Below are 26356 nucleotides of genomic sequence, written 5' to 3' on the forward strand. Positions count from 1 at the left end.
GGCCTAAATCATGCATTGATGTTCTCTTTTTCTATCCTCTGTTTATCAACAAAAGACACTGGTTGTAGGGGGTCTACAATAACTAGTGAGGTGAGGACTAGTTACACACACACACACACACACACACACACACACACACACACACACACACACACACACACACACACACACACACACACACACACACACGCGCACACCTAAATTATATCTGTTTTTTTTAATGCAGTACAGCATGCAATGTAATTAACCCACAAGTAAAGCCAGTCTCCCTTCTTCTCTGTCAGATGCCGTCCCCCACAGCTCAGGGTCTAGGCCCAGGTCAGGAGAAGAAGATCGGCCACAGGAGAGTAGACGCCTCTGGAGAGACCACCTATAAGAAGGTACACTCCTACTCCTGCATCCCCTCTCTCTCCTCCTCCTGCATCCCCCTCCCTCTCTCTCCTTTCCTGCTCCTGCATCCTCTCTCTCCTTTCCTCTCCTGCATCCCTCTCTCTCCTCTCCTCTCCTGCATCCCTCTCTCTCCTTTCCTCTCCGCATCCCTCTCTCTCCTTTCCTCTCCTGCATTCCTCTCTCTCCTTTCCTCTCCTGCATCCTCTCTCTCCTTTCCTCTCCTGCATCCCTCTCTCTCCTTTCCTCTCCTGCAATCCTCTCTCTCCTTTCCTCTCCTGCATCCCTCTCTCTCCTTCCTTCCTGCATCCCTCTCTCTCCTTTCCTCTCCTGCATCCACTCTCTCTCCTTTCCTCTCCTGCATCCCCTCTCTCTCCTTTCTCTCCTGCATCCCTCTCTCTCCTTTCCTCTCCTGCATCCCTCTCTCTCCTTTCCTCTCCTGCATCCCTCTCTCTCCTTTCCTCTCCTGCATCCCTCTCTCTCCTGCATCCCTCTCTCTCCTTTCCTCTCCTGCATCCCTCTCTCTCCTTTCCTCTCCTGCATCCCTCTCTCTCCTTTCCCCTCCTGCATCCCTCTCTCTCCTTTCCTCTCCTGCATCCCTCTCTCTCCTTTCTTCTCCTGCATCCCTCTCTCTCCTTTCCTCTCCTGCATCCCTCTCTCTCCTTTCCTCTCCTGCATCCCTCTCTCTCCTTTCTTCTCCTGCATCCCTCTCTCTCCTTTCTTCTCCTGCATCCCTCTCTCTCCTTTCTTCTCCTGCATCCCTCTTTCTCCTTTCTTCTCCTGCATCCCTCTCTCTCCTTTCCTCTCCTGCATCCCTCTCTCTCCTTTCCTCTCCTGCATCCCTCTCTCTCCTTTCTTCTCCTGCATCCCTCTCTCTCCTTTCTTCTCCTGCATCCCTCTCTCTCCTTCCTCTCTCATCTTCATGTTCTTCTATTCTCTCTCCACTATCTCTCCTCCCTCCATCCCATACCTTACTTGTCTCTCCTTCTTCCCTCTCTTCCATGTGCATCTCTTCCATGTCCTCTCCTACCTCTCTGTTTTCTTCCTTCTTCTTCTCTCCCCAGACCTTTCTGTACTTCTTTGACTTCTCCTATCTCACCTGTCCTCCTCTCATCCTTTTCCTCCCTCATTTTCATTTTAATGGATCTATTTTGGCGACTTGTGGTTTGTAACCTGCCTGCCTGTGCCCTCCAGACCACGTCCTCTGCCCTGAAAGGTGCCATCCAGCTGGGCATCGGCTACACGGTGGGCAACCTGAGGTCCAAGCCAGAGAGAGATGTCCTCATGCAGGACTTCTACGTGGTGGAGAGCATCTTCTTCCCCAGGTGTGTGTCTGACTTTGTGTGTGTGTGTGTGTGTGTGGATGGCAGATGTGTGTGTTTAAAAATGGGGAGGGGTTGTTTTTGTTTTTGGTGTGTGGATAGTCACTCAAACCACCTACAAAGTGAAATGCTCTCTAGTACAATAACTCTTTCTCTCCCTTCCTCTCTCCTGTCTTTCTCTCTTTCTGCCTCTCATCCTCACTCCCATCTTCTCTCCAGTGAGGGCAGTAACCTGACTCCTGCCCATCACTACCCAGACTTCAGGTTTAAGACCTACGCCCCCGTGGCCTTCCGCTACTTCCGAGAACTGTTTGGGATCCGACCAGATGACTACCTGGTGAGAGACAGTAACCATAGTAACCTCAGTAAATATAGCACTAAAGATAGTCTTGTTAATACGTAGGTTAAAGTTGCAATATGTAACTTTCTGGGCGACCTGACCAAATTCACATAGAAATGTGAGTTATAGATCTGCCATTCTCATTGAAAGCAAGTCTAAGAAGCGGTAGATATGTTCTACGTGCGCTCTTTCTATGCTTCCCGTTCTTAAGTTTCATTTTAGCGTCTTTTACTTTCTGTTTTGTATGCCAGCTTCAAACAGCTGAAAATACTTTGGGTTATGGAAAATATATTTCACAGCGGTTTAGATGGTACAATGATTCTCTACACAATGACAACTTGTTTTGTCACAAACAGAAATAAGGCAAACTATTTGAATTTTTGTAACCAGGAAATGGCGGAGCGATTTCTGCTTATTGCACTTTTAAATATAGTGTCCTACATCAGGTGATTAAATGCATAACTAACATGACATCCTGTGGATTTATCGGTTACATCCAGTCTGGCTTCCCCGGTCCTCTGGCCACACACACACACACACACACACACACACACACACACACACACACACACACACACACACACACACACACACACACACACACACACACACACACACACACACACACAGAAATACATTAGGAACACCTGCTCTTTCCATGACAGACTATCCAGGTGAAAGCTATGATTTCTTATTGATGTCACTTGTTAAATCCACTTCAATCAGGGTAGATGAAGGGGAGGAGACAGGTTAAATAAGGATTTCTAAGCCTTGAGACAATTGAGACCTGGATTCTGTATGTGTGCCATTCAGAGGGTGAATGGGCAAGACAAAATATTTAAGGCCCTTTGAACAGGGTATGGTAGTAGGTGCCAGGCGCACCGGTTTGAGTGTGTCAACATCTGCAACTCTGCTGAGTTTTTCACAAGCAACAGCCAATTTGACACTGCTGTGGGAAGCATTGGAGTCAACATGGGCCAGCATTCCTGTGGAACGCTTTCAACACCATGTAGAGTCCATGCCCCAACGAATTCAGGCTGTTCTGAGGGCAAAAGGGGTGCATCTCAATATTATGAAGGTGTTAGGAATGTGCTGGATTAATGCAGCAATCTATGCATATGTACACTGAGTGTACATATGCATAGATTGACTCACACACACCACACTTACACTCTTACACACATACTGTAAATACGTGCACATACACACGTGCACACACAGTCACTCCTATAAAATCACACTCTACCTGCACCAGATGGAGATTAGCAGATTAAGACTTCCTTTTTAAAGCTCCAAGCTGATAACAGTAGACAATCAGGTACAGTATAGGCCTAATCAGAAACAACCTTTTTGTGTATCTGTTTCTTTGTGTATCTATGGGCTTTCTATGCATGGTTTTACACTTACAGGAAATAGTCATGTTTTAGTCTCATTGCATTAATCCAGCATGAGGAATACATAGCGCAACATTCTCAGTTTTTCTGAATACGGGGTATCATATACTTTAGAGACTGAGAGGGTCTTCACACTCTCCCCTTAAGCTTGTTAAGCCCCTGTGTTTATCTGGCCTTCCAGACTCCACTTCAGGTGTCTGTAGAAAGTAGAAACGCTGCAAAGTGCCTAATGAAGGTCTGAAGTACCATGTGAAGTGCCCTATCTGAACCACTCCAGTGTTGGTGCCATTTTCTACGCTATCTCTACGACCCACTGACCTAACCTGTGTGTATATCTATGCTCTCTCTCCAGTACTCTCTATGTAACGAGCCCCTGATTGAGCTGTCCAACCCGGGGGCCAGCGGCTCCATATTCTATGTAACCAGGGACGATGAGTTCATCATCAAAACAGTCAATGCCAAGGAGGCGGAGTTTCTGCAGAAACTACTTCCTGGATACTACATGGTTAGTCTGTCACAAGCATCTCCTTCATTCTAATAAATAAAAAGTGTGTGTGTGTGTTTGTGTTGGTCACTTTGACCCTTAGCCCCTGGGGTTAACCTATGGTCAGCTGTGACGCTAATGAGGCTAAGCACACTACTAAGACACACGCCTAAAGCACACACACGACCAGAGGCTTTGAGTCCAGCCGACTCACGTCTGTCAGGTGTATGGGCCAGGAGCCAGGGTCGCTCTATGCAGAATCTGCAGGGGCATTTTCTTGTTAATATTGTTATCATAATAAAGTTTATATAACGTATAGCAAGCTTATCAATAGAACAACAGTACAGTATTCTTGTTTTTATATCAATTTATGGTTTAATGAACGTTCATTTCCCAGACATTTCTTATTTCTAATCATTTTGAAGGGGAAATGTTGGTCCCACTTTATCTGGATAGTCTCAAGTAGATGATCTACAGATGGTCATACGATCAACAAACTACAGTGCCTTCAGAAAGTATTCATACCCCTTGACTTATTCCACATTTTGTTGTGGTACAGCCTGGATTCAAAATGGATTCAATTTATTTTGTTTCTCACGCATCTACACACAATACCCCATGATGACAAAGTGAAAACATGTTTTTAGGCATTTTTTCTAATATATTGAAAATATCTCATTTACATACAGTGCCGTGAAAAAGTATTTGCTCCATTTCTGGTTGACTCAAGTTTTCTTTAAAGCACCTGGAAGCACCTGGATGATCATCAAGACTCTTGGAAGAATGTTCTATGGAAAGAGGAGTCAAATGTATAACTTTTTGGACGACATGAGTCCCATTATGTCTGGTGAAAACCAAACACTGCATTCCACAGTAAGAACCTCATACCAACGATCAAGCATGGTGGTGGTAGTGTGATGGTTTGGGGATGCTATATTACCTCAGGACCTGGACCACTTGCTTTAATAGAAGGAACCATGAGTTCTGCTCTGAATCAGATAATTATATATGAGAATGTCAGGCCATCCATCAGTGAGCTGAAGCTAAAGTGCAGCTGGGTCATGCAGCAAGACAATGATCCGGATTGTACAATATTTTCACATTATTATTAAAATAATTATTCAAGATCTGTGAAGTTGGTTGTTGATCATTGCTACACAGATATTTTTCAAGTCTTGCCATAGATTTTCAAGTAGATTTAAGTCAGAACTGTAACTCATCTTGGTAAGCAGCTCTGTAATTGTCTTAAAGTCATCATTGTAACTGTTTTAAAGCCATCATAGGCCTCATGGTGAAATCCAGGAGCAGTTTCCTTCCTCTCTGGCAACTGAGTTAGGAAGGATGCCTGTATCTTTGTAGTGACTGGGTGTATTGATACACCATCCAAAGTGTAAGTAATAACGTCACCATGCCATCCACATCGACGGGACAGTAGTGGAGAAGGTGGAAAGTTCCTCGGCATACACATCACTAACATACTGAAATGGTCCACCCACACAGACAGCGTGGTGAAGAAGGCGTAACAGCACCTCTTCAACCTCAGGAGGCTAAAGAAATTTGGCTTGTCACCTGAAACACTTACAAACTTTTACAGATGCACAATCGAGAGCATCCTGTCGGGCTGTATCACCGTCTGGTACGGCAACTGCACCGCCCTCAACCGCAAGGCTCTCCAGAGGGTAGTGTGGTCTGCACAACGCATCACCAGGGGCAAACTACCTGCCCTCCAGGACACCTACAGCACCCGATGTCACAGGAAGGTGCTACCGCACTGCAAGCGGTGCCGGAGCGCCAAGTCTAGGACCAAAAGGCTCCTTAACAGCTTCTACCCCCAAGCCATAAGACTGCTGAACAACTAATCAAATGGCCACCCAGACTATTTACATTGCCCCCCCTTGTTTTTACACTGCTGCTGCTCGCTGTTTATTATCTATGCATAATCACTTTACCCCCTGTACAGTATATAGACTCATTATTGTTATGTACATTTATTGTGTTACTTTTTGATTGATTGATTTTTTTAAACTTTTGTTTATTTAGTAAATATTTTATTAACTCTATTTCTTGAACTGCATTGTTGGTTGAGGGCTTGTAAGTAAGCATTTTACGGTAAGGTCTACACCTGTTGTATTCGGTGCATGTGACAAATACAATGTGTGGTCTACCACTTCACGGCTGAGCTGTTGTTGCTCCTAGACATTTCCACCTCACAATAACAGCACTCACAGTTGACCGGGGCAGCTCCAGTAGGGCAGAAATTTGACGAACTGACTTATTGGGAAGGTGGCGTCCTATGGTGGTGCCACGTTGAAAGTCATTGAGCTCTTCAGTAAGGCAATTCTACTGCCAATGTTTGTCTATGGAGATTGCATGGCGGTGTGCTCAATTTTATAAACCTGTCAGCAATGGGTGTGGCTGAAATAGCTGAATCCATTCATTTGAAGGGGTGTCCACATACTTTTGTATATATAGTGTATGTTGTTTAAGTGATAATGCCTGAGAAGCCTGTGTTTGGAGGATATAATTGGCAAACCATGCCAATACATCCTCCAATCACCGGCTTCGAGGGCATTGTCATTTTTATACAACGGATTACCAACATATTAAAATAATGATTGACATATTTCCATTAAAAACTTTTTGGGGGATCAATTTATTCATACCATTTCATCCTTCCACAAGATATAGTCCTGACACAAATTTAGGGTTGTTTCCCAAGCCGGCTGGTTGTTCGATCTATCGGTTCGGTTGCCAGAGACGCGACCTAGTTCTTTTTGTTCTGTATCTATGGATGCCACAGGAGGCTGCTGAGGGGAGAACGGCTCATAATAACGGCTGGAACAGAGCAAATGGAATGGCATCAAACACATGGACCATGTGTTTGATGTATTTGGTATCATTCCACTAATTCCGCTCCAGCCATTACCACGAGCCCCGTCCTCCCCAATTAAGGTACCACCAACCTCCTGTGATGCATGCGACCCAGTGGTTCATTCTAAATGTTCTATTGTCGTACTGGCTGGCAACGTTCTTATCCCTTGCTTAGCCAACTACGGCTATTTTACGTTCAGGTCAAACAGTGCAGCCAGAATAACAGCAAAGTTGCTGCATTTGTTTAAGCTGTTTTCTAGTGACATTTATTTGGATACATCCATAACAATGAGCTAATGAGGCACGATTTCACTTGGCATAGAAAATGTGCTCCCTCGTCAGGACACTGTTGTTCAGAGGAGCTAGCCAACAACACAGCTAACACAATCACTACAAACTGAAGCTGGAAAGACTGCAAACTAACTGCTTTTCGTTTCGTTTGACCTGTTTTCTTTTTACATTCATTTGTATATATCCATAAACATTTTGCTGATTCATGATTTCGATTGGCTGAGAAAAGTTGCCTGTCTGTCTGTCTCATCCCTAGACCGACAATGTTGCAAATGTTGGAGAGACAGACAGCAAGATTTATACAAATCTCCGCTATTGAAAACCAATTGCTACTCTAAAAGAAATGGGAGATAATGTCTTCATGCTTTTTATAGTGGAGATCAAGTTTATAAATTGCCTGGCTGGGCTGATGAGACAGTGGATTGCGCAGTCAGATGGAACAGAGTAAATAGGCATTTTAAAGTCATAGATTTAGCCAGTGGTAACTTGTGGAATAGACGCAAATCAGCGTCCAGGATTAGACCCCCCTATTGAACATCTACAAACTATCCACAAGCATCTACTTGGGACTATCCAAATAAAGAGTTGCTGAAATGTTTAACTAGTTGAACTGACATATCTCTGAAATCCACTGGATTTTTCATGTCCTACTCAATATGATGGCCAGTAGGATTTCCTGTTGTTGCATGAAAAGAACACTGAAATAGGCACACAATCATCTTTTTTGCATCCTTTAATTTTCTCTTCCTCTTCTTCTTCTCCCCTCTTCCTCTCCTCCTCTCTCTAGAATCTGAATCAGAACCCGAGGACCCTGCTTCCTAAGTTCTTTGGTCTCTACTGCGTCCAGTGTGGTGGTAAAAACATCCGTATCGTGGTCATGAACAATGTGTTACCGCGCGCCGTACGCATGCACCTCAAGTTCGACCTGAAGGGCTCCACGTATAAACGCCGTGCGTCGAAGAAAGAGAGGGAGAAATCTAATCCCACCTTTAAAGATCTGGACTTTATATCAGATGTACCGGACGGACTGACACTGGATCAGGATACATATGGTGCTCTGCTTAAGACCCTACAGAGAGATTGTCTGGTGAGAGAGAGGGAGGAGATGGTGAGGGGAGGGGGGAGGAGAGGGGATGTAGAATGGATGTGGAAGGGGGGGCATTATGACGTGTGTGTCTGTGCTGTCTGGTAGCTCCTGCTATCATTCATTCTGACCTCCATTCTCTGTATGGGTGGTACCCCAGGTGCTAGAGAGCTTTAAAATCATGGATTACAGTCTGTTGCTGGGGGTCCATAACTTGGGCCAGGCTGGGAGAGAGTCCCAGGACTCACCAGCAGGGGGCGATGAGAAGAAACCTGTGACCCAGAGAGCCCTCTACTCTACTGCCATGGAGTCTATACAGGGAGGGAAGACATGTAGAGACACACTAGACCACGATGCTACGTGAGTTATCCAGCTTAACACACACAGGCACAAGTGTGCAAACACACACACACAATGATTCCATGTGTCTTGAAGTCTTTTCCCCCTACATGAGATTCTCTCTCTCTCTCTCTCTCTCTCTCTCTCTCTCTCTCTCTCTCTCTCTCTCTCTCTCTCCAGAATGGGTGGTATTCCTGCTGTGGATGGTAAAGGAGAACAACTCCTTCTTTTTATTGGAATCATCGACATCCTGCAGTCCTACAGGTTAATTTCACAAAATCACTCACTGTGCTACTAATGTCCTACTAATCAATAGCACCAGTACTAATATAATGATGTATGAATCACAGAGTTTTTTTCTCATCCAGTTACCTTTTCTGTCCTGTAGGGTCATCAAGAAACTGGAACACTCATGGAAGTCTCTGATTAGTAATGACGGGGTGAGTCCAGTAGTCAGACTGTAGCACCTTACCTAGGCTCACACAGGCCCAGTGACTAGCACCTTACCTAGGCTTACACAGGCCCAGTGACTAGCACCTTACCTAGGCTCACACAGGCCCAGTAACTAGCACCTTACCTTGGCTCACACAGGCCCAGTAACTAGCACCTTACCTAGGCTCACATAGGCCCAGTGACTAGCACCTTACCTAGGCTCACACAGGCCCAGTGACTAGCACCTTACCTAGGCTCACACAGGCTATGTCAATTAGCCTATCAGAAGCTTCTAAAGCCATGACATCATTTTCTGGAATTTTCCAAGCTGTTTAAAGGCACAGTCAATTTAGTGTATGTAAACTTCTGACCCAATGGAATTGTCATACAGTGAATTATAAGTGAAATAATCTGTCTGTAAACAATTGTTGGACAAATTACATGTGTCATGCACAAAGTAGATGTCCTAACCGACAAGAAATTTGTGGAGTGATTGAAAAACGAGTTTTAATGACTCCAACCTAAGTGTATGTAAACTTCCGACTTTAACTGTACATACACATACATACCCAGAAGTATATATTTATATATATATAAACATTCATGCATATACACATATATAGATATATACACATACACACTTTTTTTTATATATGCCTTTATTATTCCCCGCAAACCCCACCACCCTTCCCCCAATTGGAGTAAACTAATAAACAATAACACTTAGGCTTCTACCTTAGGTTTATACATCTTATACACATTTTACAGACACAATCTATTTTATAATAGTTATATTGTGTTTGTTTTTAGTCCTTCCTCTATTTCTTATGTCCATCCAGTATGATTTCTATTTGTAACTGTGCTATTTCACAACATTTCTGAACCTATATACATTTTACAGACCCCGTATGTTTTACATTGGTTATCTTGTTATTAGTCCCACCCTTCAGCTCCATTCAACCCCTCCCATCTATCTCTTAACACCATCCATTTTGGATTTCTATTTGCCATATTTTTCAACTGTGCTGCGATGCGTCACAAAAGTACTGAACCTTTCTATTCTCATAGCTTCTACAGATTGTAAATTGAGATGAACGTTTTTGCAAAAATAATTATTATATTATTGATTGATTGACTATCACTTTTCAAATCACCCAGTATTGCTACAGTGGCTTGCAAAAGTATTCACCCCCTTGGAATTTTTTCCTATTTTGTTGTCTTACAACCTGGATTTAAAATGGGCGTTTTGTATCATTTGATTTACACAACATGCCTACCACTTTGAAGATGCTAAATATTTTTTATTGTGAAACAAACAAGAAATAAAACAAAAAAACGGAAAACTTGAGCATGCATAACTATTCACCCCCCCCCCTCCCCCAAAGTCAATACTTTGTAGATCCACCTTTTGCAGCAAATACAGCTGCAAGTCTCTTGGGGTATGTCTCTAAGCTTGGCACATCTAGCCACTGGGATTTTTGCCCATTCTTCAAGGCAAAACTGCTCCAGCTCCTTCAAGTTGGATGGGTTCTGCTGGTGTACAGCAATCTTTAAGTCATACCACAGATTCTCAATTGGATTGAGGTCTGGGCGTTGACTAGGCCTTTCCAAGACATTTAAATGTTTCCCCTTAAACCACTCAAGTGTTGCTTTAGCAGTATGCTTAGGGTCATTGTCCTGCTGGAAGGTGAACCTCCATCCCAGTCTCAAATCTCTGGAAGACTGAAACAGGTTTCCCTCAAGAATTTCCCTGTATTTAGTGCCACCCAGCATTCCTTCAATTCTGACCAGTTTCCCAGTCCCTGCCGATGAAAAACATCCCCACAGCATGATGCTGCCACCACCATGCTTCACTGTGAGGATGGTGTTCTCAGGGTGAGGGGAGGTGTTGGGTTTGTGCCAGACATAGCGTTTTCATTGATGGCCAAAAAGCTCAATTTTAGTATTTGACCAGAGTACCTTCTTCCATATGTTTGGGGAGTCTCCCACATGTCTTTTGGCGAACACCAAACGTGTTTGCTTATTTTTCTCTTGAAGCAATGGCTTTTTTCTGGCCATTCTTCCATAAAGCCCAGCTCCGTGGAGTGTACGGCTTAAAGTGGTCCTATGGACAGATACTCCAATCTCCGCTGTGGCGCTTTGCAGCTCCTTCAGGGTTATCTTTGGTCTCTTTGTTGCCTCTCTGATTAATGCCCTCCTTGCCTGGTCCATGAGTTTTGGTGGGCGGCCCTCTCTTGGCAGGTATGTTGTGGTGCCATAGTCTTTCCATTTTTTAATAATGGATTTAATGGTGCTCCGTGGGATGTTCCAAGTTTCGGATATTTTTTTATAACCCAACCCTGATCTGTACTTCTCCACAACTTTGTCCCTGACCTGTTTGGAGAGCTCATTGGTCTTTTATATGTAATATTCTAGGCATTTATATATAAACTCCTGTCGTACTTTATCAAACACCTTTTCAAAATCAGCTATGAAAACCAGGCCTGGTTTACGTGATATTTCATAGTATTCTATTGTTTCCAGTACTTGTCTTATATTATCTCAAATGTATCGTCCAAGTAAAAAACCTGTCTGATTAGGAAGAATAATATCTGACAATACCTTTTTAATTCTATGCGCCAAACATTTAGCTAGAATTTCTGCATCACAACACTGGAGTGTAAGAGGCGTCCAATTTTTTTAAATGGATTGGATCTTTATATACACCACTTGGATCCTGTTTCAGTAATAATGATATCAGACCTTCTTGTTGCGTGTCCAATAATCTATCGTTTATATAGGAGTGGTTAAAAAATGCTAATAATGGTCCTCCGAGTATATCAAAAATAGTTTGGTATACCTCCACTGGTACGCCATCCAGCCCTGGAGCTTTCCCAGCCTTAAAGGCTTTAATTGCATCAAGAAGTTCCTCCTCTGTAATTTGGCATTCACATGATTCTTTCTGTACAGATGTTAATTTTACATTATTATTAGAAAAAAATACATACAATTAGCTTTGGTTAGTGGAGATGGAGGAGACTGAAACGAAAACATATTCTTAAAGTACTTTACTTTCTCTTTCAAAATATAATTCATTTGTAACAAGTTTCAATACATTTTTTTTGGTAGCATTTCTATGTTGAAGATTGAAAAATAATTTGGTGCATTTTTCCCCATATTCCATCCAGTTTATTTGTATAATATATTACACTGGATCTTTCCTGAATAAGTTGTGGTGGCTAATTTCCGCATTACCAAATGAGGAGTTACAAACACACCAGTCCGAGTTAAACTACATCTTTAATACTTATGATACTTTTGCAAAAGTACTTGACCTTCAATAATGCACTCTCGAATGAACCATTGAACAAGGTGATTACAGAATGGCTACAGGGATCTTTTATAGCAACGATACAGCCCCTTCAACGTACATTGACAAACCACAGATACTTAGTAACAGTTCACAAAGGTTAGGTTTTGTATGACAGATATCCATAAAACACATCAGACAGTAACTGCTATGTCAACAGGGTTCATTATATAGACCAGTATCTGGTCCCCTTAGAACCGTCCCTCCCTGGTACGGTATTGAACAAAAACACCATTTCATCCAATGGCATATATCAATGGTCAACTCTAGATACTCCCATCTCAAGCAAACCCCCTCTTGACCCTACTCCTGGACAGGCTCACTGGAGGGAGTGAGCCTCTAGGCCATATAATATCCCAGGATAAGTGTGAGATCTAAGAGAGGACATACAAGGGTCCATTTACTGCCATAATCCTCCCCACAATAAAGAAAAGGAGGGAGTGACTTGCTCACAGACATTGTGGAGACAAGTCATTGGTTCCCCATTAATCACGCCATCCCTTCACATGGTTTAAGAATAAGTAAAGACACATTCCCATGATGACAAGTCTGACCTCTCCCCTCTCTGGGCCCCAAGTGTCTGAGCCCCATCTAAGGTAGACGTGCAACGGAAAAAACACCAGAGTCCAATGGACACTTTCTAATGACAAGTACCTCAAATAAGCATATTATACTAATAAAACATATTAATTATCTATGTTACCCAACTAATTCTGATTCGTCCACGACAAAGTTCCTCCATTTCTTTTTGTTTTTCCTCTAACTTATTATGTGCCTCTATGGTACCGTTTTGATTGGTACTGTTAGTCCTTCAATTTCCTTTGTTAATATGGACTCTTTTGATCTAAATTGCTTTTGTTTTCTAGATGAGTACTGAATTGCATGGCCTCTAAAGGCACATTTAAAAGTGTCCCATACAATAAGGGGATCTGCTGTACCTGTTATGTCGGAAAACGTCAGTTATAAATTCTTCTGTCCTAGTTCTAAACAAGTTATCATCCAGTAGGCTTTGATTAAATTTCCAATATCCGCGCCCACATGGAAATTTTGTAAGAGTAATATATATGCCAATTATGTGATGATCCGACCACATTCTGTCCCCTCTCAACACTTTTTAAACTTTTGGTGCCAGAGAGAATGGCATAAGAAAGTAGTCAAGACGACTAGCTTGATTAAGCCTCCACCATGTATCTCTCACTAGGTCAGGGTATTTAAGCCTCCATATATCCACTAATTCCAATATATCCATGACATTCATGATTTCCTGCCTGAGGGTGATAGTTTGTAGTGTGATTTCCTTTACGGTCCATAGAAGTATTTATAACCGTATTAAAATTCCCCAACATAATAATAGAGTCTAGTGTTGCTTGGAGAGTTGATCAATTCTTATATATATTTTCAAAGAAGCTTGGATCATCATTATTTGGATTGTATAGGTTAATAAGCCATATCTGTTTATCGTCCAATAACATATTTTAAATAATCCATCGACCTTGATGATCTGTTTGGACAATTTGCACATTTGGATCAAAATTACAGTTAACTAATATCATCACCCCTTTTGAATTTCTTTGCCCATGGGAGAAATATTTTTTGTCCCCCCCAGTCCTTTTTCCACAAAACTTCATCTAAAATTGTTGACCGCGTTTCACCGTACCTTCTCCGCTATGCAATCTGGTTTTAGAGCTGGTCATGGGTGCACCTCAGCCACGCTCAAGGTCTTAAACGATATCATAACCGCCATCGATAAGAGACATTACTGTGCAGCCGTATTCATCGACCTGGCTATCGACCTGTCAATCACAACATATTTATTGGCAGACTCAACAGCCTTGGTTTCTCAAATGATTGCCTCGCCTGGTTCACCAACTACTTCTCTGATAGAGTTCAGTGTGTCAAATCGGAGGGCATGTTGTCCGGACCTCTGGCAGTCTCTATGGGGGTGCCACAGGGTTCAATTCTCGGGCCGACTCTCTTCTCTGTATACATCAATGATGTTGCTCTTGCTGCTGGTGATTCTTTGATCCACCTTTACGCAGACGACACCATTCTATATACCTCTGGCCCTTCTTTGGACACTGTGTTAACTAACCTCCAGACTTCAATGCCATACAACTCTCCTTCCGTGGCCTCCGTACGGCTCTTAAATGCAAATAAAACTAAATGCATGCTCTTCAACCGATCGCTGCCCGCACCCGCCCGCCCGTCCATCATCACTACTCTGGACGGTTCTGACTTAGAATATGTGGACCACTACAAATACCTAGGTGTCTGGTTAGACTGTAAACTCTCCTTCCAGACTCACATTAAACATCTCCAATCCAAAATTACATTTAAAATCGGGTTCCTATTTCGCAACAAAGCATCCTTCACTCATGCTGCCAAACATACCCTTGTAAAACTGACCATCCTACCGATCCTCGACTTCGGCGATGTCATTTACAAAATAGCCTCCAACACTCTACTCAACAAATTGGATGCAGTTTATCACAGTGCCATCCGTTTTGTCACCAAAGCCCCATATACTACCCACCCCTGCGACCTGTACGCTCTCGTTGGCTGGCCTTCGCTTCATAATCGTCGCCAAACCCACTGGCTCCAGGTCATCTACAAGTCTTTGCTAGGTAAAGCCCCGCCTTATCTCAGCTCACTGGTCACCATAGCAGCACCCACCCGTAGCACGTGCTCCAGCAGGTATATCTCACTGGTCACCCCCAAAGCCAATTCTTCCTTTGGCCTCCTCTCCTTCCAGTTCTTTGCTGCCAATGACTGGAACGAACTGCAAAAATCACTGAAGCTGGAGACTCTTATCTCCCTCACTAGCTTTAAGCACCAGCTGTCAGAGCAGCTCACAGATCACTGCACCTGTACATAGCCCATCTGTAATAAGCCCATCGAACTACCTCATCCCCATACTGTATTTATTTATTTATCTTGCTCCTTTGCACCCTAGTATCTCTACTTGCACATTCATCTTCTGCACATCTACCATTCCAGTGTTTAATTGCTATATTGTAATTAATTTCACCACCATGGCCTATTTATTGCCTTACCTCTCTTATCCTACCTCATTTGCACATGCTGTATATAGACTTTTTCTACTGTATTATTGACTGTATGTTTGTTTATTCCATGTGTAACTCTGTGTTGTTGTATGTGTCGAACTGCTTTGCTTTATCTTGGCCAGGTCGCAGTTGCAAATGAGAACTTGTTCTCAACTAGCCTACCTGGTTAAATAAAGGTGAAATAAAAATAAATAAAAAATAGATATTATTTTAATTCTATTTTAGCCAGGTAAATACTGATCGTCTTTTCTTATTATCTGCTAAGCCATTACAATTATAACTGGCTATACGTATTTCACCACTTACCATAATGAGACACAACTTTAAATTCTATTTATCAAAATACATGTTTGTAAACTTACAATTAAAAAGTAACATGATGATTGAGTGTCTATATAGCTGTACCATTATATTTGCATTGCTACTAAGTAAACCTCTAATTGATTCCCACTATTCCACCCGCTAAAAGCCCTCCTCATCCCGAGTTGGGTTGTCATCCCAATGCCCGGCAGATCACCCCCGACCCCCCGGATCTCATAGCCCCGGAGAGACCGGGACCCATCCTTCAAAAAGAGCACACAGTGTCATTCACAGAACAGAAGTAGATCAACCGCCAAATCCATTTCCATCACCCTCACCTCAATTTGTATTATATATTATTAGTCTACAAATGGAATATGCCTCTGATACTGAGAATGGCCAGTAGGTTATTATTCTAGAAACAACTAGAGGTTTGAAAAGGTGACGTGGACTAACTCTCCCATTTCAATAATTCACTATGCCTGAATTTGTAGATGTGTTTTGTTTACTAAGATTGTTTCCCCTTCTCTCTCTCTCTCTCTCTCCCTTGCATTCTCTCTCTCTCTCTCTCTCTCCCTTGCATTCTCTCTCTCTCTCTCTCTCTCTCTCTCTCTCTCTCTCTCTCTCTCTCTCTCTCTCTCTCTCGCATTCTCTCTCTCTCTCTCTCATTCTCTCTCCCTCTCTCATTCTCTCTCTCATTCGTTCTCTCTCTCTCCCTCTCAGGACACAGTGTCAGTCCACAGGCCTAGTTTCTATGCAGACAGGTTCTACAAGTTCTGCAGCACCACTGTCTTCAGAAAGAGCTGCTGTGAGTAGAAACACATAACACTACATACTACAAATGTTTTTATTTGATATTTCATTCACGCTTTATTTGACGTGCATCTTACGAAGGCTTCATAAAGCCTGTTGGCCAGGTCGCAATTGTAAATGAGAACTTGTTCTCAACTTGCCTACCTGGTTAAATAAAGGTGAAATAAAAAATAAACTTCATAAACACTACATAAATGCGTCACAAATCATCTATAACTGTACAGCTGTGTGACATAACCATGCATTTATTTGTTCACATTTATTCATCCTTTATAGATCATGAAATACAGTTATATATGAATCCCATTTATGTAGTGCTTATGAAGCATATATGAATGCTTTTTGAAGCCTTCATAAGATGCATATAAAATAAAACAGGAACGATATTTCTGCTCACAAACCATATATCGAGATTGAGTAATTGATTCATTGAGTTTTCCTTCTGACTGATTTCATTTTCCTCTGTCCTCCCCCTCCTTCTCTCATCTTCTCCTCACACCCAGCCCTGAGGTCTTCTCCCTCCAAGAGGGGGCGAGGAGGGGCTCTGCCCGCACCCAAAAACAGTGTCCAAACACAGCTCTCCATAGAGAGAGAGGAGAACCAGGAGAACGAGCACCTGCACCTCAGAGCGGTTCGCGGCTCCCGTCTGCTGGAGGAGGACGGTAAGACAGTTACTACACTCCACATGCATGCAGAGGGTGACCTGAAAACGGCAGACAAGTGTTTGAGGATCGAGCTCTTTTCAACACAAGCTATTTAGGTGACGTGTCATGTTCTCTAGTGGTAGATTACTAATACTGGTATTGTTTTCAATGTCAGCAATTTAATGAGCAATTTAATTCAAAATGGGGGTTGAATGGGTCTCTCTCTTTCTCTCTCTCTCTCTCTCTCTCTCTCTGTCAGGTCAGAGAGAGCACCCCCACACTCCTCCATCTTTTGAGGATGCGACCACAGCATCCATTGCGACCACTCTATCCTCCAACAACTCTCTCCCTACCACACCATTTGACACACCAGAACACCCACGCTTCAGGTACACACACACACACACACACACACACACACACACACACACACACACACACACACACACACACACACACACACACACACACACACACACACACACACACACACACACACACACACACACACATACACACACAGACACACAGACACACAGACACACACACTCCTACATTTCCACACACACACACACACACACACTCCTACATTTATACACACACACTCCTACATTTACACACACACACTGCTACATATACACACTCACCTGTCCCTCTTCTACCCTTCAGGAAGCCAACTCACTCTCCACGGGACCGTGAAGACAGGTAAGCAGTCTTATTTCTTACCCTTCAATCCAACACATCTCATCCCATCTGACCATTCTGACTGTGATTGAAGTTCTGATGTCACTTCCTGTGCTGTCCCATGTAGTTTCAGGTCACAGCTGGAAGTAGTGGAGGTGCACGAGCAAACCGTCGCGGTGGAGGGGAAGAGGGAACCTACAACCAGGTACACACACACACACACACACACACACACACACACACACACACACACACACACACACACACACACACACACACACACACACACACACACACACACACACACACACACACACACACACACACACACCTACACCTATCTGACCGTAACGTTTCTATCTCTGTCACAGTGTGGTTGCAGAGGACCTTCAGGACTCTAAAGTAACAGAGGAGAAAGTCATCACACAGGCCACAGCTGCTGCCCCCACCTCCTCTACACCTCCTTCAACCCCTCCTCCATCCTCCACCCCTCCTTCCTCATTCCCTCCAGCTTCCACTCTCCCTCATTCACTTCCTCCCTCAATCTCTTCCTCCTCTGCCCCTCACTCTAACTCCACTCTGCCCTATTCTTTCACTCGTCCTTCCTCCACCCCTCAGTCATCAGCTGTCATCACCTCCACCCTTCCACCCTCTGCAGTCCCTCAAGCCTCCACCTCTCCCTCTTCCACCACTCCTGCATCTACCCACCCCTCCTCTCCCCATTCTTCACTCCTTCCCACCACCCCTCCCTCCTCTCTCCCTCCGAGCCCCCAGGTGACAGCGGAACGCTATTCGTCCAATCATCTGTCTGTCACCTCGTCCGTCAGCCACAACTCACTGGAGGGGGAGGTGCCAGTCTCTGACATCTACTTCGTAAGTCGTGTGTGTGCGTGCGTGTATTCTTGACTGCTTGTGTGTGTGTGTGTGTGTGTGTGTGTGTGTGTGTGTGTCTGTGTGTGTGCCTGTGTGTGTGCGTGCGTGTGTGTGTGTGTGTGTGCGAGTGTGTGTGTGTGACTGCTTGTATGTGTGTGTGTGTGTGTGTGTGTGTGTGTGTGTGTGTGTGTGTGTGTGTGTGTGTGTGTGTGTGTGTGTGTGCGTGTGTGCGTGTGTGTGTGTGCGTGCGTGCGAGAGTCCGTCCATGCGTTGAGTGTGACAGCTCTTTTTGTTTACTGGGGTTTTGGATTTCTAACTGATGGGCAGTAAGGACAGCATGTTTGATCTATGAGGGTGAGGGTGTGTGTAGTTTGCTGCTATCGATCATTAATCACAAAGTGTGGCTTTAAAGCATGTGGCGATAGAGGTTGGATTGAATCCTGAGACACCACATGCTGGATTATAACTATATTGCTGAAACAGCAACGGGGAGAGACTACAGAATACAGCACTAAAAGTCTGTTCTGTGTTGTGTTGTGTGTATTGCATGATGTTTGCATGTTTGCATGGTGCATGTGTGTTGCGCATGCCTGGCCGATCCATATTAATCCAGTCATGTGATTCATAATCACTCAGTCATGTGATTCATAATCCCTCAGTCATGTGATTCATAATCCCTCAGTCATGTGATTCATAATCCCTCAGTCATGTGATTCATAATCCCTTAGTCATGTGATTCATAATCACTCAGTCATGTGGTTCATAATCCCTCAGTCATGTGATTCATAATCACTCAGTCATGTGATTCATAATCACTCAGTCATGTGATTCATAATCACTCAGTCATGTGATTCATAATCCCTCAGTCATGTGATTCATAATCACTCAGTCATGTGATTCATAATCACTCAGTCATGTGGTTCATAATCACTCAGTCATGTGATTCATAATCCCTCAGTTATGTGATTCATAATCCCTTAGTCATGTGATTCATAATCACTCAGTCATGTGATTCATAATCCCTCAGTCATGTGATTCATAATCACTCAGTCATGTGATTCATAATCACTCAGCCATGTGATTCATAATCACTCAGTCATGTGATTCATAATCACTCAGTCATGTGATTCATAATCCCTCAGTCATGTGATTCATAATCACTCAGTCATGTGATTCATAATCACTCAGTCATGTGATTCATAATCACTCAGTCATGTGATTCATAATCCCTCAGTCATGTGATTCATAATCACTCAGTCATGTGGTTCATAATCACTCAGTCATGTGATTCATAATCCCTCAGTCTTGTGATTCATAATCACTCAGTCATGTGATTCATAATCCCTCAGTCATGTGATTCATAATCCCTCAGTCATGTCAGTACATGTTGTCAACAGCAGTCAGTAACAGACTGGTGGTTCATTCAATATACAGTGAGCTCCAGAAGTATTTGGACAGTGACACATTACTGTGGTTTTGGCTCTGTGCTCCATCACTTTGGATTTGAAATGATACAATGACAATGACTATAGCTTTAATTTGAGGGTATTTTCATCCATATCAGGTGAACCGTTTAGAACTTTTTGTACATTTTAGGGGACCAAAAGTATTGGGACAAATTCACTTATAAAAACGGTTCTTCGGCTGTCCCCATAGGAGAACCCTTTGAAGAACCCCTTTTGGTTCCAAGCAGAACCCTTTAGGTTCCAGTTAGAACCCTTTCCACAGAGAGTTCTACATGGAACCCAAAAGAGTTCAACCTGGAACCAAAAAGGGTTCTCCTATGCGGACAGCCGCAGAACCCTTTAGGAACCCTATTTTCTAAGAGTGTAATGGTGAGAGTTTAGCATGTCTTGGGGGTATGATATGTGGGCGTCTGAGACAAAACAGCAGACATTGGTCCCTGTCCCAATACTGTTGGAGCTCACTGTACAGTATGTTCTTTCTTCATCAATTTTGGAGGTGTATTATTCCATCTTCACTCTCTTTTTACTCTCTCTCCGCTGTCCCATCCAACCCCTGTCACACTCCCTCTGTCTGTCTCTGTCTCTCTCTCTCTCTCCTCGCTCTCTCTGTGTCTCTGTCTCTCTCGATTTCGCTGTGTCTTCCTTTCTCTCTCTGTGTCTCTCTCTCTCTCTCTCTCTCTCTCTTTCTCTCTGTATGTCCCTCTCTCTCTTTCTGTCTGTGTCTCTTTCTTTTTGTCTCTCTTTGTCTCTCTCTTTGTCTCTCTTTGTCTCTCTCTTTGTCTCTCTCTTTGTCTCTCTTTGTCTCTCTTTGTCTCTCTCTTTTTGTCTCTCTTTGTCTCTCTCTTTGTCTCTCTCTTTGTCTCTCTCTCTCTAGCCATTCTCCCTCTGTTACTCATACTCTTACATTTTCCATTTCTCTTCATCTACTCCCCTATCCTTACATGTGTCTGTGTGTGTGTCTTGTGTCTGCATGTGTGTATGTGTATTATCAGTATGCTGATGGGAGATACTGGGTGTACTCCCCAATTCTGGGTCGTAAGAAACTCAACTCAAGCTCAAGCTGCAATGTAAGTTACGGCTGCTGGTTGCACAAGCCCTAGTTTTGTAGTGTAACGTAAAGTGTTGACGACTTGTGTAGGCTTCCTTCCCCTGATTCTGAGCTTGTAGTGCCCATCTCAAATCAACCACTGCCCTACCTAGCCTCTTAGGCACTTTTTGTAGCCAAGTGTGAACAAAATGGAACACCTACCACATGAAACTAACAGCTACCACATGAAACTAACACCTACCACATGAAACTAACACCTACCACATGAAACTAACACCTACCACATGAAACTAACACCTACCACATGAAACTAACACCTACCACATGGAGCTAACACCTACCACACAAAACTAACACCTACCACATGAAACTAACAGCTACCACATGAAACTAACACCTACCACATGAAACTAACAGCTACCACATGAAACTAACACCTACCACATGAAACTAACACCTACCACATGAAACTAACACCTACCACATGAAACTAACACCTACCACATGAAACTAACACCTACCACATGAAACTAACACCTACCACATGAAACTAACAGCTACCACATGAAACTAACACCTACCACATGAAACTAACACCTACCACATGAAACTAACACCTACCACATGAAACTAACACCTACCACATGAAACTAACACCTACCACATGGAGCTAACACCTACCACATGAAACTAACACCTACCACATGAAACTAACACCTACCACATGAAACTAACACCTACCACATGAAACTAACACCTACCACATGAAACTAACACCATACACACCTACCCATGAAACTAACACCTACCACATGAAACTAACACCTACCACATGAAACTAACACCTACCACATGAAACTAACACCTACCACATGGAGCTAACACCTACCACATGAAACTAACACCTACCACATGAAACTAACACCTACCACATGAAACTAACACCTACCACATGGAGCTAACACCTACCACATGAAACTAACGCCTACCACATGAAACTAACACCTACCACATGAAACTAACAGCTACCACATGAAACTAACACCTACCACATGGAGCTAACACCTACCACATGAAACTAACACCTACCACATGAAACTAACACCTACCACATGAAACTAACACCTACCACATGGAGCTAACACCTACCACATGGAGCTATATAGGACTTGTAGAATGTCTTCCTCCCTAAATGTACCTGTCTCTCTCTCCTCCTCCTGGTCTTGTGGTTGTGCTGCCTGTGTGTGTGTCTGCTGCCTCTGCTGGTTGGCTGGTGTAACAACAGAATCAGGAGGACAGGAGCTGGATGTACTCTCCGCTGCACTACGGCTCAGAGTCCAGACATGACTCTGATGGGGAGAGCCAGACGGTAAGTGTGCACTTCATTAATACCCCACGCAGAGAAGTGTTTACTTGGCTCATACGCTAACTCTCCCTCTCCCTCGCTCTCTCTCTCCCTCTCTCCCTCTCTCCTTCTCTCCCTCTCTCTCAAATTCCTCTTTTTTTTCTTACTAGTAAGGTGTGTGAAGTGTCCAATGTAAGCAAATCACTTGAGAGGATTGAAGACTACAGACTGAAGCTGTGATGTTTTACGAAGCCCCGTAATTCCCCAAGAATCGTCTACAGCGTTCTATAACCTGTGTGGCCCAAGCTGTATGTGAAGGCTTGTTTTACCCACTGGGATGAAGAAGTACTCTGTGGGAAGACTTATTGAAATGAAATGTTTCTACTTTGGCACCACTTTCCCCAACACACACACACACACACACACACACACACACACACACACACACACACACACACACACACACACACACACACACACACACACACACACACACAACCACACACACAACCACACACACACACACACACACACACACAAACACACACACACACACACACACACACACACACACACACACACACACACAACCACACACACACACACACACACACACACACACACACACACACACACACACACACACACACACACACACACACACACACACACACACACACACACACACAACCACCATTGCTTCCTAAAAAAGCATGCAACAATACTGGTTGATTTGCCACAGAATCAACTCAAATATTAAAGGATGCATAATCATCAGTGGGGGTATTGTGAATAAAACCATAGTGCAACCGTTTCAAACATCAGCTACGGCATCCCAGAGAGTCTGTCATTCACTTCTGTAGTTGTTCTTGTTGTGTTGTTAACAATCATATTTTACTTTTGTGACTTGTACTTGTCTCACAGCCATGTGTTCATGTAATATCATGTACTGAATATGATTTATTATATACTAATGTCAGGTTTTGGACTCCTGTGGTTAAATGTTGGAGAGTTTTGTTTGTTTGTTTTTTCTCAGTTGTTGTATATAATGTTTTACCGTGTTCACCTGTCTGGTGGTGATGGCTTTACATTCAGCTCAATCATGTGTGGTGTGTTGCGATTGGGCTACGCAAAATAGTGTTGTTTTGCGTTCTCACGGGGCACATTCAAGTCTTCACAATGTTCATGAAAACCTGAACATTTTATTGAGCTTTTAGCACTTAAAAAATTTACATTCTGCAAATGTTTTTTGAATCCATAATATATTTTGTGAATTGTAAGTAGTGTGAGTGACAGTGAGCCAGAGAGTTAGAAAGGAAAAGAGGATATTGCATTTTGTCCTGGTCAGTAATATAAAAGGTCAAGGGTTAAAAAAGATTCTAATGTTGTTCCAGTCCAGGAAGTATAAAGGTTATAAAGATTACTGTGACATTTAATCATCTCCATCCTTCTAAAGGTACAATCTGTAACTTCTCATTCCCCCTGTGGCAAGAATCACAATCGACCTGAACCAAAATACAAAGAAAACATATTTAGTAAGATTTTGCCAATGATATATATGACATTCCCTATCGGTCCCCCGAAAAGTGTTGAGCCGAATTTACAGATTACAGATCATCCCTTGAAGACAAATTACCACTGGCTGTTTGTGTATAAAGTATGTGGACAAGGAGTTAGAGCTTATCATCATATCAAATAAAATAATATATTGTTTAAGAAACATTGAATTTGTTGGAATTCTCTCACTTAAACCCATTTTGGTTACGACTTTGTTTAACTTCCTATGGAATATAATGGATGCTATTTATTTATTTGTGTACTGGTACAAATACTTGACAAATCTGACTCATAGAGCTACTGTAATGAACAGACCTGCAGAAGTTCAAGAGCATTTCACTGGAAAACTGGATGGAAAACTGGATAGAAATCTTTGTTTTGGGTAGTTTTTGCCACTGGGTGGCAGCGTTATCCCGCTTAGAAGACTTGAGCATATTGACGTAACTGTAACTCTATTGTGAAATTCAATGCCAATATTTTCATGCGCATTTGTTTCTCATTTCCCATATGAGGATTTTTTGTTTGTGTTCTTGACTTTTTTTAAAGTCTGTAAGTCTGATCATCAATGTTTGCTGTTTTCTGTTCTAAGAGAGAGAGAGTGTGTGTGTGTGTGTGTGCGTGCGTGCGTGTGTGCGTGTGTGTGTGTTTGTCTTGGAGCTAAAACAAAACATCTGCCTAGGGTCAATATGACTCAATCTCACTCAATCTGAGGCTTGTTTAGTCTCAGGCAACACATTTCTATTTCTATTCTGTTTGTCTACAGTCTTTTTGTCTCTCTTTGTCTCTCTTTGTCTCTCTCTTTGTCTCTCTTTGTCTCTCTCTTTTTGTCTCTCTTTGTCTCTCTTTGTCTCTCTCTTTTTGTCTCTCTTTGTCTCTCTCTTTGTCTCTCACCTCTACCACAGAAGGGGAAAACCTACAGTACTCTCCACCTCTACCACAGAAGGGGAAAACCTACAGTACTCTCCACCTCTACCACAGAAGGAGAAAACCTACAGTATTCTCTACCTCTACCACAGAAGGGGAAAACCTACAGTACTCTCCACCTCTACCACAGAAGGAGAAAACCTACAGTATTCTCTACCTCTACCACAGAAGGGGAAAACCTACAGTACTCTCCACCTCTACCACAGAAGGGGAAAACCTACAGTACTCTCCACCTCTACCACAGAAGGGGAAAACCTACAATAAAATATGAAATTGATGAGAGAAATATAGTCAAAAGAAAGGGCATAACAGAATTGAGCTGTTTGTGAATTTCACTGTGGGTATGTGTGTGTATGTGTGAATGTCATTGTGGGTATGTGTGTTTGTGTGTGTGAATGTCATTGTGGGTATGCGTGCATGTGTGTGTGAGTGTGAATGTCATTGCGGGTGTTAACTCAGCCCTGTCTGGCCATAATGGAATCTCTGATGGACAGGGATCAAAGGCTGCTGGTCCAATCTTCTCCTTTAATGAAAACAAGATTCCTCTTTCTCTCTCTTCATCTCCTCTCTCTCATACACTGACCGTACAAAACATTAAGGACACCTGCTCTTTCCATGACATAGACTAACCAGGTGAATCCAGGTGAAAAAGCTATGATCCCTTATTGATGTCACTTGTTAAATCCACTTCAATCAGGGTAGATGAAGGGGAGGAGACAGGTTAAAGAAGGATTTTTAAGCCTTGAGACAATTGAGACATGGATTGTGTGTGTGTGCTATTCAGAGGGTTAATAGGCAAGACAAAAGATTTAACCTCTACGGGATCGGTGTCCCTAAACCGGGACTGTTGTTGCTAAATATGCGATAACGTGACTAGAATGATGTTGTAAACAACAGCCAATTCTGTGATACAAACATGATGAAGGAAAAAAGGAAACCGCACACTGTTCTTGATAGTATCACTGATATTTAATAAGCTTACGTATCGGCCTAACGGCCTTCGTCAGAGCTCTGACGAAGGCCGTTAGGCCGATACGTAAGCTTATTAAATATCAGTGATACTATCAAGAACAGTGTGCGGTTTCCTTTTTTCCTTCATCCTGTTTCAATTGTTGCCATGCACCTGCAACAAGATTGCTCAGATGTGCGAGTGCCTTTTGAATCTTGTGATACAAACATGTCTTATGTGGACAGAAAGCTTAAATTATTATTAATCTAACTGCAGTGTCCAATTTACAGTAGTTATTACAGCGAAAAAATACCATGCTATTGTTTGAGGGTAGTGCACAACAACAAAATGCTTTTATCACGACAACTGGTTTGATACATTCACTTCTGAAGGTA

The 26356-nt window shown here is 42.9% G+C and overlaps 1 protein-coding gene across 2 annotated transcripts; it reads left to right on the forward strand.

The window, feature by feature from the left end:
* LOC115157355 (phosphatidylinositol 4-phosphate 5-kinase type-1 gamma-like) lies at positions 1 to 22955 on the forward strand. 2 transcript variants are annotated; one of them, XM_029705542.1, is made up of 18 exons: positions 1 to 90; positions 285 to 380; positions 1582 to 1712; positions 1929 to 2046; positions 3796 to 3948; positions 7877 to 8176; positions 8334 to 8533; positions 8693 to 8776; positions 8901 to 8952; positions 16382 to 16466; positions 16975 to 17133; positions 17375 to 17504; positions 17785 to 17820; positions 17927 to 18004; positions 18171 to 18672; positions 21131 to 21205; positions 22472 to 22555; positions 22702 to 22955. In XM_029705542.1, exons 1-18 carry the CDS (start codon positions 19 to 21, stop codon positions 22702 to 22704), a joined length of 2358 nt encoding a protein of 785 aa, XP_029561402.1. In that variant the 5' UTR covers positions 1 to 18; the 3' UTR covers positions 22705 to 22955. The 2 variants fall into 2 exon arrangements, with proteins under 2 accessions (XP_029561402.1, XP_029561403.1); XM_029705543.1 differs by lacking the exon at positions 21131 to 21205.
* The last annotated feature ends 3401 nt before the right edge of the window (positions 22956 to 26356 follow it).

This window comes from Salmo trutta, chromosome 21 (genome assembly GCF_901001165.1).
Source record: "Salmo trutta chromosome 21, fSalTru1.1, whole genome shotgun sequence".
Classification (NCBI taxonomy): Eukaryota; Metazoa; Chordata; class Actinopteri; order Salmoniformes; family Salmonidae; genus Salmo; species Salmo trutta.

Bases quoted from the DNA above. Each gene is read 5' to 3' on its own strand.
- LOC115157355 (XM_029705542.1), top strand. From the start codon at position 19: ATGTTCTCTTTTTCTATCCTCTGTTTATCAACAAAAGACACTGGTTGT. The intron at 2,047-3,795 runs GTGAGAGACAGT...CTCTCTCTCCAG, and splicing joins TCCGACCAGATGACTACCTG to TACTCTCTATGTAACGAGCC. The intron at 8,777-8,900 runs GTTAATTTCACA...TCTGTCCTGTAG, and splicing joins GACATCCTGCAGTCCTACAG to GGTCATCAAGAAACTGGAAC.